Consider the following 26,360-nt stretch of genomic DNA (forward strand, 5'->3'; position numbering starts at 1 on the left):
CATTTCACTCCACATAAAGACACATTTCAAGACACATAAAGACACATTTCACTCCACATAAAGACACATTTCACTCCACATTTCACTCCACATAAAGACACATTTCACTCCACATAAACACACATTTCACTCCACATAAACACACATTTCACTCCACATAAACACACATTTCACTCCACATAAACACACATTTCACTCCACATAAACACACATTTCACTCCACATAAACACACATTTCACTCCACATAAACACACATTTCACTCCACATAAAGACACATTTCACTCCACATTTCACTCCACATAAACACACATTTCAAGACACATAAACACACATTTCACTCCACATAAAGACACATTTCACTCCACATAAAGACACATTTCACTCCACATAAAGACACTTTTCACTCCACATAAACACACATTTCAAGACACATAAACACACATTTCACTCCACATAAAGACACATTTCACTCCACATAAAGACACATTTCACTCCACATAAAGACACATTTCACTCCACATAAACACACATTTCAAGACACATAAAGACACATTTCAAGACACATAAAGACACATTTCAAGACACATAAAGACACATTTCACTCCACATAAAGACACATTTCACTCCACATTTCACTCCACATAAACACACATTTCACTCCACATAAACACACATTTCACTCCACATAAAGACACATTTCACTCCACATAAAGACACATTTCACTCCACATAAAGACACATTTCAAGACACATAAAGACACATTTCACTCCACATAAAGACACATTTCACTCCACATAAAGACACATTTCAAGACACATAAAGACACATTTCAAGACACATAAAGACACATTTCAAGACACATAAAGACACATTTCACTCCACATAAAGACACATTTCACTCCACATTTCACTCCACATAAAGACACATTTCAAGACACATTTCACTCCACCTAAAGACACATTTCACTCCACATAAAGACACATTTCACTCCACATTTCACTCCACATAAAGACACATTTCACTCCACATTTCACTCCACATAAAGACACATTTCACTCCACATAAAGACATATTTCACTCCACAGAAAGACAAAGGGAACTGTTCGATTCCATAACTGGCATGAAACCATTGAAAGATTTTAACCAAACCACTGTGCCACCTTCTCCGCCGTCTTCACTGCAGGCCACGGAGAGCGAGCTGGGGGACGTGGACTTGTCTGGACTCCCGGAGGCTGCGGTGGACAGCGAGGAAGAGGAGGAGGAAGACGAGGACCTGGAGAGAGCTTCGGACACTCTGCTGGGCCGAGACCTGGTCCGGGAGTGTCTGGAAAAAGACCCAGCAGACCGCAACGACGACGACATCGGTGAGTCTGACTGTGGTTTTCCCTCCAATATGTTTAGAGCGGTCAGTAAACACTGACGTGTGACTGACCGCCAGGGGGCGACTCCTCTGGTTGTATAGAAGTCTATGCTTCACGTGTTAAAGCTGCATTCTCTCTACTGACCACCAGGGGGCGACTCCTCTGGTTGTATAGAAGTCTATGCTTCATGTGTTAAAGCGGCATTCTCTCTCCTGACCACCAGGGGGCGACTCCTCTGGTTGTATAGAAGTCTATGCTTCATGTGTTAAAGCTGCATTCTCTCTCCTGACCACCAGGGGGCGACTCCTCTGGTTGTTTAGAAGTCTATGCTTCATGTGTTAAAGCTGCATTCTCTCTCCTGACCACCAGGGGGCGACTCCTCTGGTTGTATAGAAGTCTATGCTTCACGTGTTAAAGCTGCATTCTCTCTCCTGATCACCAGGGGGCGACTCCTCTGGTTGTATAGAAGTCTATGCTTCACGTTTTAAAGCTGCATTCTCTCTCCTGACCACCAGGGGGCGACACCTCTGGTTGTATAGAAGTCTATGCTTCATGTGTTAAAGCTGCATTCTCTCTCCTGACCACCAGGGGGCGACTCCTCTGGTTGTATAGAAGTCTATATAAATGAGTAAACATTGTAAACATTAGTTTTTGGTCTCAATCTCTAGTCTCAAGTCTTCTTCAATACAGCGTGATGTTCATTTAGTAAATTATGGTCATTTAGAGTGAAACAGACCATAAAGCAGGGGAGGCTTTAGGGCGGGGCACCAAGGTGATTGACAGGTCTGGGAGTTTTGGCTTTAGTCTTCGTGGTCTTTCGTCTCGATCCATTCGCAGTGTGTCTTCATCTCACGAAGGTAGCAACACTCTGAGTCTGATCATAATGAACTGAAGCGCTCCTCCAGTGAGGGCCTTCGTGCCTCGAGGACCGCCGGGGACTATTTTTAGACTTCACGGTCCTCCGTCTACAGCCATCTATCATTCAGGAAGCTCCTCAGAAGCTCCCCCCCCCGCCCCCCCCCCCACGGTGCTCTCCAAACAGCAGCGCCCTTCAAGCGTGTATTTTTAAGCCGGCAATCAGAGCGACATCCTCATTAGCGGAACCCAGTGGGGTCCTGGAGGAGAAGGTGACCACATCAGAGGCCTGAGAGGAGATGTGAAGCCCGCCGGGGGGTCGGAGGCCGAGGTCGACCCTCTGAGAAACATGAATGAATAGAAACTGACGGGATTTGTATCTTTGTATCTCTTCATGAAGCCATAAAGAGATACACGTTGCATAAAGCGTCATAATATATAGTTTTTATTAATAAATGTGTATAAATGAGTCTCCGAATGCCGTGTGAACTAACCCCTCTGCATAAAGCGTCATAATATATAGTTTTTATTAATAAATGTGTATAAAAGAGGCTCCGAATGCCGTGTGAACTAACCCCTCTGCATAAAGCGTCATAATATATAGTTTTTATTAATAAATGTGTATAAAAGAGGCTCCGAATGCCGTGTGAACTAACCCCTCTGCATAAAGCTTCATAATATATAGTTTATATTAATAAATGTGTATAAAAGAGGCTCCGAATGCTGTGTGAACTAACCCCTCTGCATAAAGCTTCATAATATATAGTTTATATTAATAAATGTAGTATAAAAGAGGCTCTGAATGCTGTGTAAACTAACCCCTCTGCATAAAGCTTCATAATATATAGTTTTTATTAATAAATGTGTATTAATGAGTCTCTGAATGCTGTGTGAACAAACCCCTCTGCATAAAGCTTCATAATATATAGTTTATATTAATAATTGTAGTATAAATGAGGCTCTGAATGCTGTGTGAACTAACCCCTCTGCATAAAGCTTCATAATATATAGTTTATATTAATAAATGTAGTATAAAAGAGGCTCTGAATGCTGTGTGAACTAACCCCTCTGCATAAAGCTTCATAATATATAGTTTTTATTAATAAATGTAGTATAAATGAGTCTCTGAATGCTGTGTGAACAAACCCCTCTGCATAAAGCTTCATAATATATAGTTTATATTAATAAATGTGTATAAATGAGTCTCTGAATGCTGTGTGAACAAACCCCTCTGCATAAAGCTTCATAATATATAGTTTATATTAATAAATGTGTATAAAAGAGGCTCTGAATGCTGTGTGAACAAACCCCTCTGCATAAAGCTTCATAATATATAGTTTATATTAATAAATGTGTATAAAAGAGGCTCTGAATGCCGTGTGAACTAACCCCTCTGCATAAAGCTTCATAATATATAGTTTATATTAATAAATGTGTATAAATGAGTCTCTGAATGCTGTGTGAACAAACCCCTCTGCATAAAGCTTCATAATATATAGTTTATATTAATAAATGTGTATAAAAGAGGCTCTGAATGCTGTGTGAACTAACCCCTCTGCATAAAGCTTCATAATATATAGTTTTTATTAATAAATGTAGTAGTACTTCATCACTGACAATACGAGGAGGAGTTATTATATTACACGTGTTTAAATATGCAACGTAAGCGTTCTTTACGGTTGAATTGAGGTTAAATCTGCAGACAGGAACATAGAAAGTATTACATTAAACTCCTAAATGTGTATTTTAGATGTTTTTGGACACTTCACCGCATCGTTTCCTGCTTTTTTAAATATTTCCGTCATATTTAATGGCTTTCTCCCTCTGAATAGAGCAACTACTGGAGTTCATGCACCAGCTGCCGGCCTTCGCCAACATGACCATGTCCGTGAGGAGGGACCTGTGCAGCGTCATGGTGTTCGAGGTGGTGGAGCAGGCCGGCACCGTCGTCCTGCACGACAAGCAGGAGGTACGGAGGGTCACTGGAAACGGGGCCCGCGTGTCGCAATGTACAAATAATGCCATGCCACGTTGCTATGGCAGCCCGGAAAGGACAAACCAAACACTGGCTCTAGATGCAGCCAAATCGTACACAATGCACCTAGAAAGCTTTAAGAATTTAATAGTATATATAGTTATTATTTTGTGATATAGTTCATCCTTTTTTTAAATTATAAATATATATTTATTTATATATATATATGTATATATATATATATATATATATATATATATCTTTATATATAAAAATATATATCTACATATATAAAAATATATATCTACATATGTTTTTTTAAACATTTATATATATATCTATTTATGTATATATTTATGTTTGTGCGTGTATATTTATATTTAAATATATATCTTTATATATATAAAAATATATATATAGTTATTTTTACATTTATATATATTTATTTAAAAGACGAATATATATATATACACACACAAACATGTATAAATATATTAATAAATAAATATATATAAATGTAAAAATAAAAATATATATATTTTCTTTTAAATAAATACATATATATATAAATGTAAAAATAAATATATATATAAAGATATATATATATTTTGTTTTAAATAAATGTATTTATTTATATATATTTTAAATAAATATATAAATACATATTTATTTTAAAGTATGTATTCATTTAAAATAAAATTATATATATATATATATATATATATATATATATTTGTACATGTGTATGTGTACATATAGAGATATATATATATCTATATATATATATAGATATAGATATAGATCTGAAAGAGCCACTCAGATGCGTTGACATGAGTGCACACACACACTCACCATCTTCCAGTGTAATTGTTCACCAGAAGCTGGAATGTGCCGAGTCACTGCAGAGTGAACGCCTGTCAATCACCTGAGCGGCTGCTCGGCTAATTAATGAAGTTACATAACGAGCCGCTGTCACGGCTGTTGGCTTAAACACAGCAGCACTCCAACCCACGGGGTGATGGATGGCAACGGCCTGCATGCATCCATCAGTGGGACGGAAACCGCACACACACACACACACACACACGCACACACACACACGCACACACACTTGCACACACACTTGCACACACACTTGCACACACACACTCGCGCGCACACACTGCAGACGCCTGCTGGAGCGGTGGTGGTGGGTGGGGGGGGGTGAAAAGTGGTCGAAACTGCAAAGCCAACGAAAAAAAAGGGAAGAAGAATGAATAATGGTTGCCATGACGACCCGAAAAAACTAAATATGCAAAGAGGACCGTCGATGCAAACTTTATCACCTCACCATCGCCGAGAAAAGAAAAGAGAGAACGTGAAAACACATTTGTGTTTCCACGTTGTTGCCGGTTGTTCCATTTCTCTAAAATATAAAATTCAGAATAAAAAAAGTATAATAATGGCAGTTTGGGCCAGAACGAGGGAACTTTAGTTAATACATTTTAATGTTTTTTAAAGGAACCTTTAAGCGACCTTGAAGGAAACAGTCAAACAATAGAATAAAAGAATAGAATAAAAGAAGAGAATAAAGAAGAGAATAAAAGAATAGAATAAAAGAAGAGAATACAAGAAGAGAATACAAGAATAGAATACAAGAATAGAATAAAAGAAGAGAATAAAGAAGAGAATACAAGAAGAGAATAAAGAAGAGAATAAAAGAATAGAATAAAAGAAGAGAATAAAGAAGAGAATAAAAGAATAGAATAAAAGAGAATAAAAGAAGAGAATAAAAGAAGAGAATAAAGAAGAGAATAAAGAAGAGAATAAAGAAGAGAATAAAAGAAGAGAATAAAAGAAGAGAATAAAGAAGAGAATACAAGAAGAGAATAAAAGAATAGAATACAAGAAGAGAATAAAATAATAGAATAAAGAAGAGAATACAAGAAGAGAATAAAATAATAGAATAAAGAAGAGAATACAAGAGAATAAAAGAATAGAATAAAGAAGAGAATAAAATAATAGAATAAAGAAGAGAATACAAGAAGAGAATAAAAGAAGAGAATAAAGAAGAGAATACAAGAATACAATACAAGAAGAGAATAAAATAATAGAATAAAGAAGAGAATACAAGAATAGAATAAAGAAGAGTTTGTGAATTTCCTCTTTCAAAGAGAATAAATATAAACAAACAAACATGCCTGAAAGTCTTGATAACGTGTGGTTGGTGGTCTTTCTGTGAAAGTCTTGATAACGTGTGGTTGGTGGTCTTTCTGTGAAAGTCTTGATAACGTGTGGTTGGTGGTCTTTCTGTGAAAGTCTTGATAACGTGTGGTTGGTGGTCTCTCTGTGAAAGTCTTGATAACGTGTGGTTGGTGGTCTCTGTGAAAGTCTTGATAACATGTGGTTGGTGGTCTCTCTGTGAAAGTCTTGATAACGTGTGGTTGGTGGTCTCTCTGAAAGTCTTGATAATGTGTGGTTGGTGGTCTTTCTGTGAAAGTCTTGATAACGTGTGGTTGGTGGTCTCTCTGTGAAAGTCTTGATAACGTGTGGTTGGTGGTCTCTCTGTGAAAGTCTTGATAACGTGTGGTTGGTGGTCTTTCTGTGAAAGTCTTGATAACGTGTGGTTGGTGGTCTCTCTGTGAAAGTCTTGATAACGTGTGGTTGGTGGTCTCTGTGAAAGTCTTGATAACGTGTGGTTGGTGGTCTCTCTGTGAAAGTCTTGATAACGTGTGGTTGGTGGTCTCTCTGTGAAAGTCTTGATAACGTGTGGTTGGTGGTCTCTCTCTGAAAGTCTTGATAACGTGTGGTTGGTGGTCTCTCTGTGAAAGTCTTGATAACGTGTGGTTGGTGGTCTTTCTGTGAAAGTCTTGATAACGTGTGGTTGGTGGTCTTTCTGTGAAAGTCTTGATAACGTGTGGTTGGTGGTCTCTCTGTGAAAGTCTTGATAACGTGTGGTTGGTGGTCTCTCTGTGAACGTCTTGATAACGTGTGGTTGGTGGTCTCTCTGTGAAAGTCTTGATAACGTGTGGTTGGTGGTCTCTCTGTGAAAGTCTTGATACCGTGTGGTTGGTGGTCTCTCTGTGAAAGTCTTGATAACGTGTGGTTGGTGGTCTCTCTGTGAACGTCTTGATAACGTGTGGTTGGTGGTCTCTCTGTGAAAGTCTTGATAACGTGTGGTTGGTGGTCTCTCTGTGAACGTCTTGATAACGTGTGGTTGGTGGTCTCTCTGTGAACGTCTTGATAACGTGTGGTTGGTGGTCTCTCTGTGAAAGTCTTGATAACGTGTGGTTGGTGGTCTCTCTGAAAGTCTTGATAACGTGTGGTCGGTGGTCTCTCTGTGCCCCCCCAGCTGGACCTCTGGTACGTCATCCTGAACGGGGCCGTGGAGATCAGCCACCCGGAGGCCCGGCCGGAGGCCCTCTGCATGGGCAACAGCTTCGGCATCTCGCCCTCTTTGGACAAGCAGCACATGAACGGAGAGGTCCGCACCAAGGGGGACGACTGCCAGGTAACGAGGAGGCAGGGAAGGAGGCAAGGAGGGAAGGAGGCAAGGAGGCAAGGAGTCAAGGAGTCAAGGAGTCAAGGAGTCAAGGAATCAAGGAGGGAAGGAGGCCAGGAGTCAAGGAGGGAAAGAGTCAAGGAGGGAAAGAGTCAAGGAGGGAAAGAGTCAAGGAGGGAAAGAGTCAAGGAGGGAAGGAGGCCAGGAGGGAAAGAGTCAAGGAGGGAAGGAGGCCAGGAGGGAAGGAGGGAAAGAGTCAAGGAGGCCAGGATGCAAGGAGACAAGGAGTGAAGGAGGCAAGGAGGGAAAGAGTCAAGGAGGCCAGGATGGAAGGAAGCAAGGAGGGAAGGAGGCCAGGAGGGAAGGAGGGAAAGAGTCAAGGAGGCAAGGAGTCAAGGAGGGAAAGAGTCAAGGAGGGAAGGAGGCCAGGAGGGAAGGAGGGAAAGAGTCAAGGAGGGAAGGAGGCCAGGAGGGAAGGAGGGAAAGAGTCAAGGAGGCCAGGATGCAAGGAGACAAGGAGTGAAGGAGGCAAGGAGGGAAAGAGTCAAGGAGGCCAGGATGGAAGGAAGCAAGGAGGGAAGGAGGCCAGGAGGGAAGGAGGGAAAGAGTCAAGGATGGAAGGAGACAAGGAGTGAAGGAGGAAAGGAGTGAAGGAGTGAAGGAGGAAAGGAGTGAAGGAGTGAAGGAGGAAAGGAGTCAAGGAGGGAAGGAATGAAGGAGGGAAGGAGGCAAGGAGTGAAGGAGTGACGCAATGACGTCGCACGTGTTTCATTTATTCAGCGAGCGAGGGTCGTTTTATTTCCTTCGGGCGCATCACTTCCTGTCTTCTGACACACAGGAAGTTGCAGAGGTATAAAGGCTCTGCGGGGGCGACTGTAGAGAAGTGAGAAATAAGTGAGATCCTGGACCACCGTTGGTTCTTTAAATTGATCCCCCCCCCCCCCCCCCCCCCCCCCCGACCCCCCCGACGGTGGTCTTCCTCTACCACAAGTTGACCCGCTTGCCCCCCTGTCGCCCTCCTCCAGTTCGTCTGCGTGGCCCAGGAGGACTACTGGCGCATCCTCAACCACGTGGAGAAGAACACGCACAAGGTGGAGGAGGAGGGCGAGATCGTGATGGTGAAGGAGCACCGCGAGCTGGACCGCAGCGGCACCAGGAAGGGCCACATCGTCATCAAGGTGAGAGGGGGTTCCTTCAGGTGGGTCCAGGAGGTTCTTCTAGTCCCAGAGGGGGTTCCTTCAGGTGGGTCCAGGAGGCTCTTCTAGTCCCAGAGGGGGTTCCTTCAGGTGGGTCCAGGAGGTTCTTCTAGTCCCAGAGGGGGTTCCTTCAGGTGGGTCCAGGAGGTTCTTTTAGTCCCAGAGGGGGTTCCTTCAGGTGGGTCCAGGAGGTTCTTCTAGTCCCAGAGGGGGTTCCTTCAGGTGGGTCCAGGAGGCTCTTTTAGTCCCAGAGGGGGTTCCTTCAGGTGGGTCCAGGAGGCTCTTCTAGTCCCAGAGGGGGTTCCTTCAGGTGGGTCCAGGAGGTTCTTCTAGTCCCAGAGGGGGTTCCTTCAGGTGGGTCCAGGAGGTTCTTTTAGTCCCAGAGGGGGTTCCTTCAGGTGGGTCCAGGAGGTTCTTCTAGTCCCAGAGGGGGTTCCTTCAGGTGGGTCCAGGAGGCTCTTCTAGTCCCAGAGGGGGTTCCTTCAGGTGGGTCCAGGAGGCTCTTCTAGTCCCAGAGGGGGTTCCTTCAGGTGGGTCCAGGAGGTTCTTCTAGTCCCAGAGGGGGTTCCTTCAGGTGGGTCCAGGAGGTTCTTCGAGGAGGCTCCTCTAGTCCCAGAGGGGGTTCTTTCTGGTGTTCCACCCGGGGTTCAAGGAGGGTCTTCTAGTCCCAGAGGGGGTTCTTTCAGGTGGGACACCCCGGGGGTCAATGAGGCTCTTTTAGTCCCAGAGGGGGTTCTTTTAAGTGTTCCCGGGGGTCGAGGAGGTTCTTCTAGTCCCAAAGGTGGTTCTTTTAAGTGTTCCCGGGGGTCGAGGAGGCTCTTCTAGTCCCAGAGGGGGTTCTTTTAAGTGTTCCCGGGGGTCGAGGAGGTTCTTCTAGTCCCAAAGGGGGTTCTTTTAAGTGTTCCCGGGGGTCGAGGAGGTTCTTCTAGTCCCAGAGGGGGTTCTTTTAAGTGTTCCCGGGGGTGAAGGAGGTTCTTCTAGTCCCAGAGGGGGTTCTTTTAAGTGTTCCCGGGGTTGAAGGAGGTTCTTCTAGTCCCAGAGGGGGTTCTTTTAAGTGTTCCCGGGGGTCGAGGAGGTTCTTCTAGTCCCAAAGGGGGTTCTTTTAAGTGTTCCCGGGGTTCGAGGAGGTTCTTCTAGTCCCAGAGGGGGTTCTTTTAAGTGTTCCCGGGGGTGAAGGAGGTTCTTCTAGTCCCAGAGGGGGTTCTTTTAAGTGTTCCCGGGGTTGAAGGAGGTTCTTCTAGTCCCAGAGGGGGTTCTTTTAAGTGTTCCCGGGGGTCGAGGAGGTTCTTCTAGTCCCAAAGGGGGTTCTTTTAAGTGTTCCCGGGGTTCGAGGAGGCTCCTCTAGTCCCAGAGGGGGTTCTTTTAAGTGTTCCCGGGGGTGAAGGAGGTTCTTCTAGTCCCAGAGGGGGTTCTTTTAAGTGTTCCCGGGGGTCGAGGAGGTTCTTCTAGTCCCAGAGGGGGTTCTTTTAAGTGTTCCCGGGGTTCGAGGAGGCTCCTCTAGTCCCAGAGGGGGTTCTTTCTGGTGTTCCACCCGGGGTTCAAGGAGGTTCTTCTAGTCCAAGAGGGGGTTCTTTCAGGTGGGCCACCCCGGGGGTCAATGAGGCTCTTCTACTCCCAGAGGGGGTTCTTTTAAGTGTGGGTTCTTTTAAGTGTTCCCGGGGGTCGAGGAGGCTCTTCTAGTCCCAGAGGGGGTTCTTTTAAGTGTTCCCGGGGGTCAAGGAGGTTCTTCTAGTCCCAGAGGGGGTTCTTTTAAGTGTTCCCGGGGGTCGAGGAGGTTCTTCTAGTCCCAGAGGGGGTTCTTTTAAGTGTTCCCGGGGGTCGAGGAGGTTCTTCTAGTCCCAGAGGGGGTTCTTTTAAGTGTTCCCGGGGTTCGAGGAGGCTCCTCTAGTCCCAGAGGGGGTTCTTTTAAGTGTTCCCGGGGGTGAAGGAGGTTCTTCTAGTCCCAGAGGGGGTTCTTTTAAGTGTTCCCGGGGTTCGAGGAGGCTCCTCTAGTCCCAGAGGGGGTTCTTTCTGGTGTTCCACCCGGGGTTCAAGGAGGTTCTTCTAGTCCAAGAGGGGGTTCTTTTAAGTGTTCCCGGGGTTCGAGGAGGCTCCTCTAGTCCCAGAGGGGGTTCTTTCTGGTGTTCCACCCGGGGTTCAAGGAGGTTCTTCTAGTCCAAGAGGGGGTTCTTTCAGGTGGGCCACTCCGGGGGTCAATGAGGCTCTTCTAGTCCCAGAGGGGGTTCTTTTAAGTGTGGGTTCTTTTAAGTGTTCCCGGGGGTCGAGGAGGCTCTTCTAGTCCCAGAGGGGGTTCTTTTAAGTGTTCCCGGGGGTCAAGGAGGCTCTTCTAGTCCCAGAGGGGGTTCTTTTAAGTGTTCCCGGGGGTCAAGGAGGTTCTTCTAGTCCCAGAGGGGGTTCTTTTAAGTGTTCCCAGAGAGAGATGAGCTCTGTCCCTGTCTGATAAATAAATAAATAATGGACTCTGCTGCTAACAAGCCGGTTTAATCTCCTCTTAAACTTTGTCTTTAAAAGACAAAGCTCTTAAAAAGTGAGTTTATTCTCCTTTTAATCGTGTTTTAAAATACTTTGGATGGATCAGAGCACCGATGGCCTCGAGGCAGCGTTGGTGTTGTAGCCCCCCCCCCCCCCGCCCCCCTCCCAGAGCCAGCAGTATTGATCCCATAATGGTCCTGATTGATCCTCCTGCTGTCGGCTCCAGAGGAGACGAGTCCACTCAGCGCCGTTTGCCTCTTCTTATTTATTTAAATGACCGAAGTGAAACTGTTTCTAGTTTCTGCTCCGATGACACGACCACTAGAGTGTGTGTGTGTGTGTGTGTGTGTGTGTGTGTGTGTGTGTGTGTGTGTGTGTGTGTGTGTGTGTCGGCTAATCAATAACTACATCAGACAAATTAATCAAAGTCTTAAATAATCAGCGTCTCCCCCGGAGCGCGTAAATCTCACACAGAAAAATAAAGAATAATAATAAACATCGTCCCATTAATCTCTCAATTGTTTCCTCGATTAGTCGATTAGTCGTCGGGTTTATGAGACGACGTCCTCTTAACGTTAAAGAAGTGAAGAAGAAAAGCAGAATAATTACTTTATTTTCTCCTAAGAAAGTCTCGAAATAGTGGCAGATGAATTTAACGGTCGTCGGCAAATCGATGGAGTGTGTACGTGTGTGTGTGTGTGTGTGTGTGTGTGCGCGTGTGTGTGTGTTATTGATGGCTGACTGACAGCTCAGTTCAATAGCTGCATCTTTACAGTCTTTGTCCTTGTCACTTTTATGATTTAACTCCACATAATTTATTCACATTAGTGAGTACACGTGTGTGTGTGTGTGTGTGTGCAGATTACTCTGTTTACCTCATGTACGTACCCCCCTCCCCCCCCCCCCCCCCCCCACACAGGGAACCCCAGAGCGCCTGATCATGCACCTGGTGGAGGAGCCGTCGGTGGTGGACCCCACCTACATCGAGGACTTCCTGCTGACCTACAGGACCTTCCTGTCCAATCCCATGGAGGTCGGCAAGAAGCTGCTGGAGTGGTTCCACGTGGACAACCTCCGGGACACGGTGAGGGGGGGGGGGTCTTCGGGGGAGGAACGTGGACTTTAATGTTCACGGTCTAGAATAGAAAGTTCCGGTTAAACCGACCACACACAGTCATCTGTGCGGGTTTCTCCTCCAACGCCTTGAGACGAAAATGATCTTTTGACAGCATTACTCTAAATTAAATATGGCCACGAGGCTTTTATTCTGAAATATTCGGCCCGGTTTTAGCGGAAAACACATCGAACTCGCACGACTTTTAATTGTTAGTATTATTTACAGGTGAGGAGATGGTCTGAAATAAATATCGGTGACATTTATAATGTTGTTTTCTGTATAGATGAGAAACGACGGTTGCAAAAGAGAGTAAATTACAGGCAAGCGTTGAGCCGCCTAAAGCGTTGCCTTAGCAACCACCAGCTCTCGAGGTCCTGAGCGGTTGCTAAGGCAACGCTTTAGGCGGACTTGTGAGGACTTCTGACCCAAAACACCTTTCAAAGCAGCTCGAGCCCCGACAGGTGAGAGAACTGAGTCGTGACGGGAAGTGTGCCCCCCGCTGTGTCTCGCAGGTCACGAGAATAGTGCTGCTCTGGGTCAACAACCACTTCAATGACTTTGAGGGCGACCCGGCCATGACCCACTTCCTGGAGGACTTTGAGAGACACCTAGAAACCACGGTGAGGTCAAACATCCATTTAAACTCGCTTCTTTGTCTCGTTGGAATAAACGTTAAAATGCAAAAGAACCCACGAGTTCATCACGACCCCATCCCCCCCCCCCCCCCCCCCCCCCTGTCAGAAAATGAAGGGCCACTTGCGGCTGCTGAACATCGCATGTGCAGCCAAGGCCAAGTGGAGGCAGATCACCCTGCAGAAGGCGGCCAGGGAGTCGGCGCTCTTCTTCAGCGTGCAGGGCGGCAGCGAGCGAGGCTTCGGCATCTTCGTGGAGTCGGTGGAAGTCGGGAGCAAAGCTGCCGAGGCCGGACTCAAACGGGGAGATCAGGTGAGGGGGCGTAACGCGCACAGCGGTATTTATATATATTTAAAGGGAAACAGCAAAAAAAGGAACTTTCACGTCGTGTTGACTCTGGCGCCCCCTGTGGACGAAGGTGGTAGTGTCTCCGAGCGCTCAGGATTAAAGTGTTAAAAGTTCCTCACAGTGATTATAGGTCAGTGTGGTTGTGTGTGTGCATCCCTGGAGGGGAATTAGTCTCCAATTGGAGGGTTTGGATGACATCATCTACATCCATTTACTCCCCAGGTGGAGGTGGAATATATATCGCAGAAAATACAATTTATTTTTAATTAGTTTTCAGTGGAGAATATAAGTTATATGGATGTTCGTTTTCCCGTTATGAAGTCGTCCTTTCGGTGCGTCTCGTTCCAGATCATGGAGATCAATGGCCAGAACTTTGAGAACATCTCCTTCTCCAAAGCCGTTGACATCCTGAGGAACAACACGCACCTCGCCGTCACGGTCAAGACCAACATATTCGGTGAGTATTCTTTCGCACACTCTCGCCACGTCGCTCGTCGGGGGGGGGGGGGAGGGCGTCTTGACTTCAGCTGTCGTCGTTTTCCCGTCCGTCCAGTCTTCAAAGAGCTGCTCAGCAGGATCGTGCACGAGAAGAAGAACGGCGGCCCTCACATTCCCAAGATCCAGGAGAAGAAGGGCAACCGCTTCTCCATCCCCGACCTTCCCGGAGACATGGAGTTCTCCTCGGACCACAAGAGCACCAGGAAGATGAAGGCCAACACCGTGTCGGGGGGACGCAACAAGATCCGGAAGATGCTGGAGAAGACGCGCTTCAGCATCCTGCCGCCCAAACCGTTCAGGTGAGAGTCTTAAAGCTGCATTCTCTCTCCTGACCACCAGGGGGCGACTCCTCTGGTTGTATAGAAGTCCATGCTTCATGTGTTAAAGCTGCATTCTCTCTCCTGACCACCAGGGGGCGACTCCTCTGATTGTATAGAAGTCTATGCTTCATGTGTTAAAGCTGCATTCTCTCTCCTGACCACCAGGGGGCGACTCCTCTGATTGTATAGAAGTCTATGCTTCATGTGTTAAAGCTGCATTCTCTCTCCTGACCACCAGGGGGCGACTCCTCTGGTTGTATAGAAGTCTATGCTTCATGTGTTAAAGCTGCATTCTCTCTCCTGACCACCAGGGGCGAATCCTCTGGTTGTATAGAAGTCTATGCTTCATGTGTTGAAGCTGCATTCTCTCTCCTGACCACCAGGGGGCGACTCCTCTGGTTGTATAGAAGTCTATGCTTCATGTGTTAAAGCTGCATTCTTTCTACTGACCACCAGGGGGCGACTCCTCTGGTTGTATAGAAGTCTATGCTTCATGTCTTAAAGCTGCATTCTCTCTCCTGACCACCAGGGGGCGACTCCTCTGGTTGTATAGAAGTCTATGCTTCATGTGTTGAAGCTGCATTCTCTCTCCTGACCACCAGGGGGCGACTCCTCTGGTTGTATAGAAGTCTATGCTTCATGTGTTAAAGCTGCATTCTCTCTCCTGACCACCAGGGGGTGACTCCTCTGGTTGTATAGAAGTCTATGCTTCATGTGTTAAAGCTGCATTCTCTCTCCTGACCACCAGGGGGCGACTCCTCTGGTTGTATAGAAGTCTATGCTTCATGTGTTAAAGCTGCATTCTTTCTACTGACCACCAGGGGGCGACTCCTCTGGTTGTATAGAAGTCTATGCTTCATGTGTTAAAGCTGCATTCTCTCTCCTGACCACCAGGGGGCGACTCCTCTGTACATTAACCCTTTACATCCTCCCCCTCGTTCGGCTCTCGGATGACTTTATACGACAAGGACACGCTGGCAATAAACAAGTCGTGTTGTGTGCCAAATGAAGTTGTGCGTGCACACACACACACACACACACACACACACACACACACACACACACACACACACACACACACACACACCCTGCTATTGCCCAGTTGATTTACCTCCCTCAGATTGGAAAGCAATGGACTGAGGGTTCAGCCTTTAGCCGGCCGGGCTCAGAGGTTCTCTGTGATTTACGGAGAGAAGTAAACTCCCCGTGATGCCGTCTTCATCCTCTCTGCTTCTTTCTGCCACAGCCACTAAATCACCCGGCGGTCGCTGTGTTGTGTTAGTGTGCGTTTATTGTGCGTCCGCGTTTCACTGCACTGCTGCACTCCTGAGAGGCGTCATTGCTATGGTCAAACACTTCTGGAGCCGGCTTCCTTCTGAAGGTTTCTTACACTATATATATATATATAAGTATATATATATATTGAAATAATGACAACATGACAATGGGACACTTGCAATACAATAATATTAAATTTAAACGTTAACGTTAGTGGATAGAAGGACGTCTGGAGCCCTAAAATGCACATTTTCAACGCAGGTTTTTCCTCAAAAGTCTTTTAACATTCAGCAGCCGATCCTCTTCCACCGGTCTCTCCTCCAGGAATGTGACGACGGGCTTATTTACATTTAAATTTTGAAGATGTTTTTGGTTTCATAATTAATCTAAAGGGAGTTTTTTTTTTTTCTGTTTGATGCTCCAAAAAAAAAAAGTGTCAAAGTTGGAGAAAAACTGACGAAATACGGACGAGGGAGCTGAAATGTGTGAAAATGTGATTATCTGCTGCTTTGAAATCCTGCAACTTCCTGTCGTGTGTGTGTGTGTGTGTGTGTGTGTGTGTGTGTGTGTGTGTGTGTGTGTGTGTGTGTGTGTGTGTGTGTGTGTGTGTGTGTGTGTGTGTGTGTGTGTGTGTGTGTGTGTGTGTGTGTGTGTGTGTGTGTGTGTGTGTGTGTGTGTGTGTGTGTGTGTGTGTGTGTGTGTGTGTGTGTGTGTGTGTGTGTGTGTGTGTGTGTGTGTGTGTCTTTTTCTTTTACGCTCTTTTTCAATGTCGTCTCTTTCCCGTTTTGTCTCCGCTGCTTCAGGGGCCTGTTTGGGTAAGACCTCCCGCGTGACTCCCCGTCCTCCAACCATTTCATCCACTTTCTCCACCTACACACACACACACACACACACACACACACACACACACACACACACACACACACACACACACACACATACCAGCGTCGCTGACCTTCAGCTACATTACAAGCGGACTGCATTTGTAGTTTTTATGCTAATTCCTCCAGCTCATGAATCCTCCAGTCGAGGCGTTCCCTGCATTACTGCAGTGTGTTACACGCACACACACACACACACGCACACACACACACGCACACTCTCACTCTCACGCACACACACACACACACACACACAGGAGCCGACATTTAGCGTTTGAGGCGCGGCCGCTCGTCATCTCATCACCCAGTCTGTCCGTGCCATGCAGATCCAGGTCTAATGGGGGGGGGCGGGGTGGGGGGGCGTCAGTGTAAAGGTTGATGTTTGCATATCCGGGTGCGGCTGTGCAGCCAGAAAGGCCTCGTAACACGGGGGGGGGGGGGGGGGGGGGGGGGGGGGGGGGGGGGGGGGAAGAGAGAGAGAGAGAGAATTAAAAAACACCTGCAAGTCTCGTCTGAGGGGGCTAAAATTACTTCTCTGTTAGTGTGTGTCTGTGTCTCTCGTCTCGTGTGTGTGTCTCTCGTGTGTGTGTGTGTGTCTCTCGTCTCGTGTGTGTGTTTGTCTCGTGTCGTGTGTGTGTGTGTCTCTCGTCACGTGTGTGTGTCTCGTCTCGTCTCGTGTGTGTGTGTGTGTGTGTGTCTCTCGTCTCGTGTGTGTGTTTGTCTCGTGTCGTGTGTGTGTCTCGTCTCGTCTCGTGTGTGTGTGTTTGTCTCTTGTCTCGTGTGTGTGTGTGTCTCTTGTCTCGTGTGTGTGTGTGTCTCTTGTCTCGTGTGTGTGTGTGTCTCTTGTCTCGTATGTGTGTGTCTCTTGTCTCGTGTGTGTGTGTGTCTCTTGTCTCGTGTGTGTGTGTGTCTCTTGTCTCGTGTGTGTGTGTGTCTCTTGTCTCGTGTGTGTGTGTGTCTCTTGTCTCGTATGTGTGTGTCTCTTGTCTCGTGTGCGTGTTTGTCTCTTGTCTCGTGTGTGTGTGTGTCTCTTGTCTCGTATGTGTGTGTGTCTCTTGTCTCGTGTGTGTGTGTTTGTCTCTTGTCTCGTGTGTGTGTTTGTCTCTTGTCTCGTGTGTGTGTGTGTGTGTTTGTCTCTTTTCTCGTGTGTGTGTTTGTCTCTTGTCTCGTGTGTGTGTTTGTCTCTTGTCTCGTGTGTGTGTTTGTCTCTTGTCTCGTGTGTGTGTGTCTCTTGTCTCGTGTGTGTGTGTTTGTCTCTTGTCTCGTGTGTGTGTGTGTCTCTTGTCTCGTGTGTGTGTTTGTCTCTTGTCTCGTGTGTGTGTCTCGTGTGTGTGTGTGTGTCTCTTGTCTCGTGTGTGTGTTTGTCTCTTGTCTCGTGTGTGTGTGTCTCTTGTCTCGTGTGTGTGTGTGTCTCTTGTCTCGTGTGCGTGTTTGTCTCTTGTCTCGTGTGTGTGTGTGTCTCTTGTCTCGTATGTGTGTGTGTCTCTTGTCTCGTGTGTGTGTGTTTGTCTCTTGTCTCGTGTGTGTGTGTTTGTCTCTTGTCTCGTGTGTGTGTGTGTGTTTGTCTCTTTTCTCGTGTGTGTGTTTGTCTCTTGTCTCGTGTGTGTGTGTGTCTCGTGTGTGTGTGTTTGTCTCTTGTCTCGTGTGTGTGTGTGTCTCTTGTCTCGTGTGTGTGTTTGTCTCTTGTCTCGTGTGTGTGTGTGTCTCTTGTCTCGTGTGTGTGTGTGTCTCTTGTCTCGTGTGCGTGTTTGTCTCTTGTCTCGTGTGTGTGTGTGTCTCTTGTCTCGTGTGTGTGTTTGTCTCTTGTCTCGTGTGTGTGTGTGTCTCTTGTCTCGTGTGTGTGTGTGTCTCTTGTCTCGTGTGTGTGTGTCTCTCGTCGTGTGTGTGTGTCTCTTGTCTCGTGTGTGTGTGTGTCTCTTGTCTCGTGTGTGTGTGTGTCTCTTGTCTCGTGTGTGTGTGTGTCTCTTGTCTCGTGTGTGTGTTTGTCTCTTGTCTCGTGTGTGTGTGTGTCTCTTGTCTCGTGTGCGTGTTTGTCTCTTGTCTCGTGTGTGTGTGTGTCTCGTCTCGTGTGTGTGTGTTTGTCTCTTGTCTCGTGTGTGTGTGTGTCTCTTGTCTCGTGTGCGTGTTTGTCTCTTGTCTCGTGTGTGTGTGTGTCTCGTCTCGTGTGTGTGTTTGTCTCTCGTCTCGTGTGTGTGTGTGTCTCTCGTCGTGTGTGTGTGTCTCTTGTCTCGTGTGTGTGTTTGTCTCTTGTCTCGTGTGTGTGTGTGTCTCTTGTCTCGTGTGTGTGTTTGTCTCTTGTCTCGTGTGTGTGTCTCTTGTCTCGTGTGTGTGTGTGTCTCTCGTCTCGTGTGTGTGTTTGTCTCTTGTCTCGTGTGTGTGTCTCGTCTCGTGTGTGTGTGTTTGTCTCTTGTCTCGTGTGTGTGTGTGTCTCTTGTCTCGTGTGTGTGTTTGTCTCTTGTCTCGTGTGTGTGTCTCTTGTCTCGTGTGTGTGTGTGTCTCTCGTCGTGTGTGTGTGTCTCTTGTCTCGTGTGTGTGTTTGTCTCTTGTCTCGTGTGTGTGTGTGTTTGTCTCTTGTCTCGTGTGTGTGTGTCTCTTGTCTCGTGTGTGTGTGTGTCTCTTGTCTCGTGTGTGTGTGTTTGTCTCTTGTCTCGTGTGTGTGTGTTTGTCTCTTGTCTCGTGTGTGTGTGTGTCTCTTGTCTCGTGTGTGTGTTTGTCTCTTGTCTCGTGTGTGTGTGTTTGTCTCTTGTCTCGTGTGTGTTTGTCTCTTGTCTCGTGTGTGTGTTTGTCTCTTGTCTCGTGTGTGTGTTTGTCTCTTGTCTCGTGTGTGTGTGTCTCTTGTCTCGTGTGTGTGTGTGTCTCTTGTCTCGTGTGTGTGTGTTTGTCTCTTGTCTCGTGTGTGTTTGTCTCTTGTCTCGTGTGTGTGTTTGTCTCTTGTCTCGTGTGTGTGTGTTTGTCTCTTGTCTCGTGTGTGTGTGTCTCTTGTCTCGTGTGTGTGTGTGTCTCTTGTCTCGTGTGTGTGTGTTTGTCTCTTGTCTCGTGTGTGTGTGTTTGTCTCTTGTCTCGTGTGTGTGTGTGTCTCTTGTCTCGTGTGTGTGTTTGTCTCTTGTCTCGTGTGTGTGTGTGTCTCTCGTCTCGTGTGTGTGTGTGTCTCTCGTCGTGTGTGTGTGTGTGTGTTTCTCGTATTGTGTGTGTATCTGTTTTTCGATGTGTGTGTTTGTGCGTCTCTCGCCCGTCTCTCTCTCTCCTTATCGGTTCCTCTCGGTCGAGTTTCAGCTGCTTCATATTAAAAGATAAACTTTAGAGCTGTCGATGTTTGTGTGTCTCCGTTGTGCGACAGAAGACCTTTTGATTGCGCCTCCTCGGCGTGGTGAGTGATCGCATGTTGTCAGGGAGGAGGAGGAGGAGGAGGAGGAGGAGGAGGAGGAAGAGGAGGAGGAGGAGGAGGAGGAGGAAGAGGAGGAGGAGGAGAGCTCTCTCTCCAATGTGTGCGCTGAAAACTCATAACGAGAAAATGTCTACTGCTGCAAAAAGAAAAGAACATGACGTCAGTGTTTCTGATGGTCGTCTCTCTCCTCTTCCTCCTCCTCCTCCTCCTCCTCCTCCTCCTCCTCCTCCTCCTCCTCCTCCTCGTCCGCACCAGCGATGGCGGCGTGGGTCAGTCCCAGGACGACAGCATCGTTGGCACCAAGCAGTGCCGCCACAGCGTGGCCATCATGCCGATCCCCGGCAGCCTGTCGTCCAGCAGCCCCGACCTGCTGCACCCGGCCTCCAGCGTGCTGGACTTCTCCAACCCGGCAGGTAGGAGGCAGTGAAGTTCACGACGGTCTTTGAACACACTTCAATGTCACTTCTTGTGTCTCTTGCCGTCTCAACCCTCTTGTGTCTCTTGCCGTCTCAACCCTCTTGTGTCTCTTGCCGTCTCAACCCTCTTGTGTCTCTTGCCGTCTCACCCCTCTTGTGTCTCTTGCCGTCTCACCCCTCTTGTGTCTCTTGCCGTCTCACCCCTCTTGTGTCTCTTGCCGTCTCAACCCTCTTGTGTCTCTTGCCGTCTCAACCCTCTTGTGTCTTTTGCCGTCTCACCCCTCTTGTGTCTCTTGCTGTCTCACCCCTCTTGTGTCTCTTGCCGTCTCACCCCTCTTGTGTCTTTTGCCGTCTCACCCCTCTTGTGTCTCTTGCTGTCTCACCCCTCTTGTGTCTCTTGCCGTCTCACCCCTCTTGTGTCTCTTGCCGTCTCACCCCTCTTGTGTCTTTTGCCGTCTCACCCCTCTTGGGTCTCTTGCCGTCTCACCCCTCTTGCGCCTCTCTTGCTGTCTCACCCCTCTTGCGCCTCTCTTGCCGTCTCACCCCTCTTGCGCCTCTCTTGCTGTCTCACCCCTCTTGTGTCTCTTGCCGTCTCACCCCTCTTGTGTCTCTTGCCGTCTCACCCCTCTTGTGTCTCTTGCTGTCTCATCCCTCTTGTGTCTCTTGCCGTCTCACCCCTCTTGCGCCTCTCTTGCTGTCTCACCCCTCTTGTGTCTCTTGCCGTCTCACCCCTCTTGTGTCTCTTGCCGTCTCAACCCTCTTGTGTCTTTTGCTGTCTCACCCCTCTTGTGTCTCTTGCCGTCTCACCCCTCTTGCGCCTCTCTTGCCGTCTCACCCCTCTTGTGTCTCCCTTGTTGTCTCACCCCTCTTGTGTCTCTTGCCGTCTCACCCCTCTTGTGTCTCTTGCCGTCTCAACCCTCTTGTGTCTTTTGCTGTCTCACCCCTCTTGTGTCTCTCTTGCCGTCTCACCCCTCTTGTGTCTCTTGCCGTCTCACCCCTCTTGTGTCTCTTGCCGTCTCAACCCTCTTGTGTCTTTTGCCGTCTCACCCCTCTTGTGTCTCTTGCCGTCTCACCCCTCTTGCGCCTCTCTTGCTGTCTCACCCCTCTTGCGCCTCTCTTGCCGTCTCACCCCTCTTGCGCCTCTCTTGCTGTCTCACCCCTCTTGCGCCTCTCTTGCCGTCTCACCCCTCTTGCGCCTCTCTTGCTGTCTCACCCCTCTTGTGTCTTTTGCTGTCTCACCCCTCTTGTGTCTCTTGCCGTCTCACCCCTCTTGTGTCTCTTGCCGTCTCACCCCTCTTGTGTCTTTTGCTGTCTCACCCCTCTTGTGTCTCTTGCCGTCTCACCCCTCTTGCGCCTCTCTTGCTGTCTCACCCATCTTGTGTCTCTTGCCGTCTCACCCCTCTTGCGCCTCTCTTGCTGTCTCACCCCTCTTGTGTCTCTTGCCGTCTCACCCCTCTTGCGCCTCTCTTGCTGTCTCACCCCTCTTGTGTCTTTTGCTGTCTCACCCCTCTTGTGTCTCTTGCCGTCTCACCCCTCTTGTGTCTCTTGCCGTCTCATCCCTCTTGTGTCTCTTGCCGTCTCACCCCTCTTGCGCCTCTCTTGCTTTCTCACCCCTCTTGTGTCTCTTGCCGTCTCACCCCTCTTGTGTCTCTTGCCGTCTCAACCCTCTTGTGTCTTTTGCTGTCTCACCCCTCTTGTGTCTCTTGCCGTCTCACCCCTCTTGCGCCTCTCTTGCCGTCTCACCCCTCTTGCGCCTCTCTTGCTGTCTCACCCCTCTTGTGTCTCTTGCCGTCTCACCCCTCTTGTGTCTCTTGCCGTCTCACCCCTCTTGTGTCTCTTGCCGTCTCACCCCTCTTGTGTCTCTTGCCGTCTCACCCCTCTTGCGCCTCTCTTGCCGTCTCACCCCTCTTGTGTCTCTTGCCGTCTCAACCCTCTTGTGTCTCTTGCCGTCTCACCCCTCTTGTGTCTCTTGCCGTCTCACCCCTCTTGTGTCTCTTGCCGTCTCACCCCTCTTGTGTCTCTTGCTGTCTCACCCCTCTTGTGTCTCTTGCCGTCTCACCCCTCTTGTGTCTCTTGCCGTCTCACCCCTCTTGTGTCTCTAGCCGTCTCACCCCTCTTGTGTCTCTTGCCGTCTCTTGCCGTCCCACCCCTCTTGTGTCTCCTGCCGTCTCACCCCTCTTTTGTCTCTTGCCGTCTCACCCCTCTTGTGTCTCTTGCCGTCTCACCCCTCTTGTGTCTCTTGCCGTCTCACCCCTCTTGTGTGTCTCTTGCCGTCTCACCCCTCTTGTGTCTCTCTTGCTGTGATTCCAAACAGATGCTGTGGTGTAGAAGTGATGAGTCAGACTCTGCTGACTCTTGTCATGATGTTATCCTTTGCCTCTCTCTCTCTCTCTCTCACTCTCTCACTCTCTCACTCTCATATTCACTGTGTGTGTTTTCTCTTTCTCTGCTTGCAAAGTCCTGGGACTCTACTGTAAGTATACATAGCCTCGCTTTTTTTGTCTCCTTTTTTCCACTATTTCCAAACATATCTGCATCCATAAAGCGACTCATTTATACACATTTATTAATATAAACTATATATTATGAAGCTTTATGCAGAGGGGTTAGTTCACACAGCATTCAGAGACTCATTTATACACATTTATTAATATAAACTATATATTATGAAGCTTTATGCAGAGGGGTTTGTTCACACAGCATTCAGAGACTCATTTATACACATTTATTAATATAAACTATATATTATGAAGCTTTATGCAGAGGGGTTAGTTCACACAGCATTCAGAGACTAATTTATACATTTATTAATACAAACATGGAGTAAATAGATGTATTTTCACAGTGACACAAAGGGATTTCTAAAATGCTCCTCTGAATGCTTCCACGCGTGATTTATGCCTTTTGACTGTATGATATGAGCGACCGGGAAAAGCTCCGGAAAACCGTAGAGAGGAGAAGAGGGGAAAGAGGGGAAAGAGGGGGATGAGGGGAAAGATGAGGAAGAGGGGGAGGAGGGGGAAGATGAGGAGGAGGGGGAGGAGGGGGAAGATGAGGAAGAGGGGGAGGAGGGGTAAGATGAGGGAGAGGAGGATGAAGAGGAGTGAAGCCTCTCTCCCTTGAAGACTGTAAACTCTTTGGCTTCAGAGGAAATCCTCGGCCGTTGATGACGATGAATGACACCTAATTAAAGATGATTGATTGATTGATTGATTGATTGTGGATGTTCGCCTCCTCCCGTTTGCCGCTCGGGTCACTATTTAATAATTGAACTACCTGAAAATATGCGATATTGTCATTTATTCATTCACCTATATATATCTTTATATGTATGTATATATATATATATTATATATGATATATATTTATTATAATATATATATAATATATTATGTATATATATAATTATAATATAGATATTATATATATTGTATTTATATACATATAATATACATTATATGTATATAAATACAATATATATATGTTGTATATATTGTATATAATATATATAATATATATATGTATATATATTGTTGTATATAAATATAATATATATATATACATATATATATATATACATATATATATATATATATACATATATATATATATATATATATATATATATATATATATATATATATATATATATATATATATATATATATATATATATATATACACACAATATACATAATAGCGTACAAGTCCAGGAAACATCGACCCCCGTGATGCTCTTTCTTTATCTTTCGTCTTCGGCCAATTAAAAGCTCCCGACGTACTCGGTGGACTCGATGTTCCTCCATCCATCCATCCATTATCACCTCTTATCCGGGGTCGGGTCGCGGTGGCAGCAGGTTCAGCAGGCCGACCCAGGCCTCCCTCTCACCCGCAACACTTTCCAGCTCATTCTGGGGGATCCCGAGGCGTTCCAAGGCCAGCCGGGAGATATAATCCCTCCAGCGTGTCCTCGTCTTCCCCGGGGCCTCCTACCAGTTGGACGTGCCCGGAAAACCTCTAATGGGAGGCGTCCAGGAGGCATCCTGACTAGATGAACCACCTCAGCTGACTCCTTTGGACACGAAGGAGCAGCGACTCGACTCCAAGCTCCCCCCTGATGTCCGAGCTCCTTACCCTATCTCTAAGGCTGAGCCCGGCCACCCTACGGAGGAAGCTCATTTCGGACGCTTGTATCCGAGATCTCGTTCTTTCGGTCACGACCCAGAGTTCGTGACCATAGGTGAGGGTTGGAACGTAGACCGACCAGTAAATGGAGAGCTTTGCCTTCCGGCTCAGCTCCCTCTTCACTAAGACGGACCGGTACAGCGCCTGTTTTACTGCTGCAGCCGCACCGATCCGCCTATCGATCTCCCGCTCCACCTTACCCTCACTCGTGAACAAGACCCCGAGATACTTGAACTCCTTCGCTTGGGGTAGGCAGTTTGCCCCCACATGGAGGGAGCAATCCGCCGGTTTCCGGCAGAGCACCATGGCCTCAGATTTGGAGGTGCTAACTCTCATCCCTGCCGCTTCGCACTCGGCTGCAAAACGCCCCAGTGAATGCTGGAGGTCACGGTCCGAGGAGGCAAACAGGACCACATCATCCGCAAACAGCAGAGAGGCGATCCCGAGACTCCCGAACCGGATCCTCTCCGCCCCCTGGCTGCGCCTAGATATCCTGTCCATGAAGGTCACGAACAGGACCGGTGATAAAGGGCAGCCCTGGCGGAGGCCAACACCCACCGGGAACGTGTCTGACTTACTACCGAGGAGACGAACACAGCTCCTACTGCAGGCGTACAGAGACCGGATGGCCCGTGCCAACGGGTCCGGCACCCCATACTCCCGCAGCACCCCCCACAAAAACACCCGAGGGACCCGGTCGAAAGCCTTCTCCAGGTCTACAAAGCACATGTAAACTGGTTGGGCAAACTCCCAGGACCCCTCCAGTAATCTTGCGAGGGTAAAGAGCTGGTCCACTGTTCCACGACCGGGACGGAATCCGCACTGTTCGTCCTGAATCTGAGGTTCGACAAGCGGTCGGAGCCTCCTCTCCAGCACCCTGGCATAAGCTTTTCCCGGGAGGCTGAGCAGTGTGATACCACGATAGTTCGAGCACACTCTCCGGTCCCCCTTCTTGAAGATGGGAACCACCACCCCGGTCTGCCAGTCCATGGGCACTGTTCCCGACCCCCATGCGACACTGAAAAGGCGTGTCAACCAAGACAGCCCAACAATGTCCAGCGCTTTCAGCATCTCAGGGCGGATCTCATCTACCCCTGGCGCCTTGCCACCAAGGAGCTTTTTGACTACCTTAGCGACCTCTGCCAGGGATATGGGTGAATCCACCCCAAAGTCTTCCCGGCGCTGCCCCCTCTCCGGGGGACATGTTGGCCGGGTTTAGGAGTTCCTCAAAGTGCTCTTCCACCGCCCGACGATGTCCCCAGTCCGGGTCAGCAGTTCCCCCCCCCCTGCTGAGAACAGCCTGGGGTAGACCCTGCTTTCCCTTCCTGAGCCGTCGGATGGTTTGCCAGAACTTCCTTGAGGCCAACCGAAAGTCCTTCTCCATGGCCTCCCCGAACTCCTCCCATGCCCGAGTTTTAGCCTCCGCGACCATCGTCGCTGCAGCCCTTCTGGCCCGCCGGTACCCGTCAGCTGCTTCAGGAGACCCCTGGGCCAGCCAGGCCCGAAAGGCCTCCTTCTTCAGTTTGACGGCTTCCCTCACCCCCGGTGTCCACCACCGGGTTCTAGGGTTGCCGCCACGACAGGCACCGATGACCTTCCGGCCACAGCCCCGAGCAGCCGCGTCCACAATAGAGGCTTTGAACAAGGTCCACTCGGATTCCATGTCCCCAGCCTCCCTCGGGATTTGTGAGAAGTTCTTCCGGAGGTGGGAGTTGAAGACCTCCCGGACAGGATCCTCTGCCAGACGTTCCCAGTTCACCCTCACTACACGTTTGGGCTTGCCAGGTCTCTCTAGCCGAGTCCCCCGCCATCTGATCCAACTCACTACCAGGTGGTGATCAGTTGACAGCTCTGCTCCTCTCTTCACCCGAGTGTCCAAGACATACGGCCGCAGATCAGATGATACGATTACAAAGTCGATCATTGATCTCCGGCCTAAGGTGTTCTGGTACCAG

General features: G+C 48.0%; 1 protein-coding gene across 3 annotated transcripts in view; it reads left to right on the forward strand.

The window, feature by feature from the left end:
- Positions 1–26,360, forward strand: part of rapgef6 (Rap guanine nucleotide exchange factor (GEF) 6) — a 113,251-nt gene that overhangs the window by 78,750 nt on the left and 8,141 nt on the right. For all 3 annotated transcript variants that reach the window (XR_004611027.1, XR_004611028.1, XM_034549748.1), the window contains exons 8-17: positions 1,188–1,368; positions 4,053–4,189; positions 7,527–7,685; positions 8,702–8,854; positions 12,264–12,428; positions 12,974–13,081; positions 13,203–13,406; positions 13,791–13,899; positions 13,996–14,239; positions 20,060–20,217. Coding sequence is in view for 1 of the 3 variants with exons in the window: in XM_034549748.1 (XP_034405639.1) it covers positions 1,188–1,368; positions 4,053–4,189; positions 7,527–7,685; positions 8,702–8,854; positions 12,264–12,428; positions 12,974–13,081; positions 13,203–13,406; positions 13,791–13,899; positions 13,996–14,239; positions 20,060–20,217 (1,618 nt within the window). In the remaining 2 variants the exon portion in view is untranslated. The remainder of the gene's footprint in view (positions 1–1,187; positions 1,369–4,052; positions 4,190–7,526; positions 7,686–8,701; positions 8,855–12,263; positions 12,429–12,973; positions 13,082–13,202; positions 13,407–13,790; positions 13,900–13,995; positions 14,240–20,059; positions 20,218–26,360) is intronic.

The sequence above is a fragment of the Cyclopterus lumpus genome, chromosome 14, assembly GCF_009769545.1.
Source record: "Cyclopterus lumpus isolate fCycLum1 chromosome 14, fCycLum1.pri, whole genome shotgun sequence".
In the NCBI taxonomy this organism is placed as follows: domain Eukaryota; kingdom Metazoa; phylum Chordata; class Actinopteri; order Perciformes; family Cyclopteridae; genus Cyclopterus; species Cyclopterus lumpus.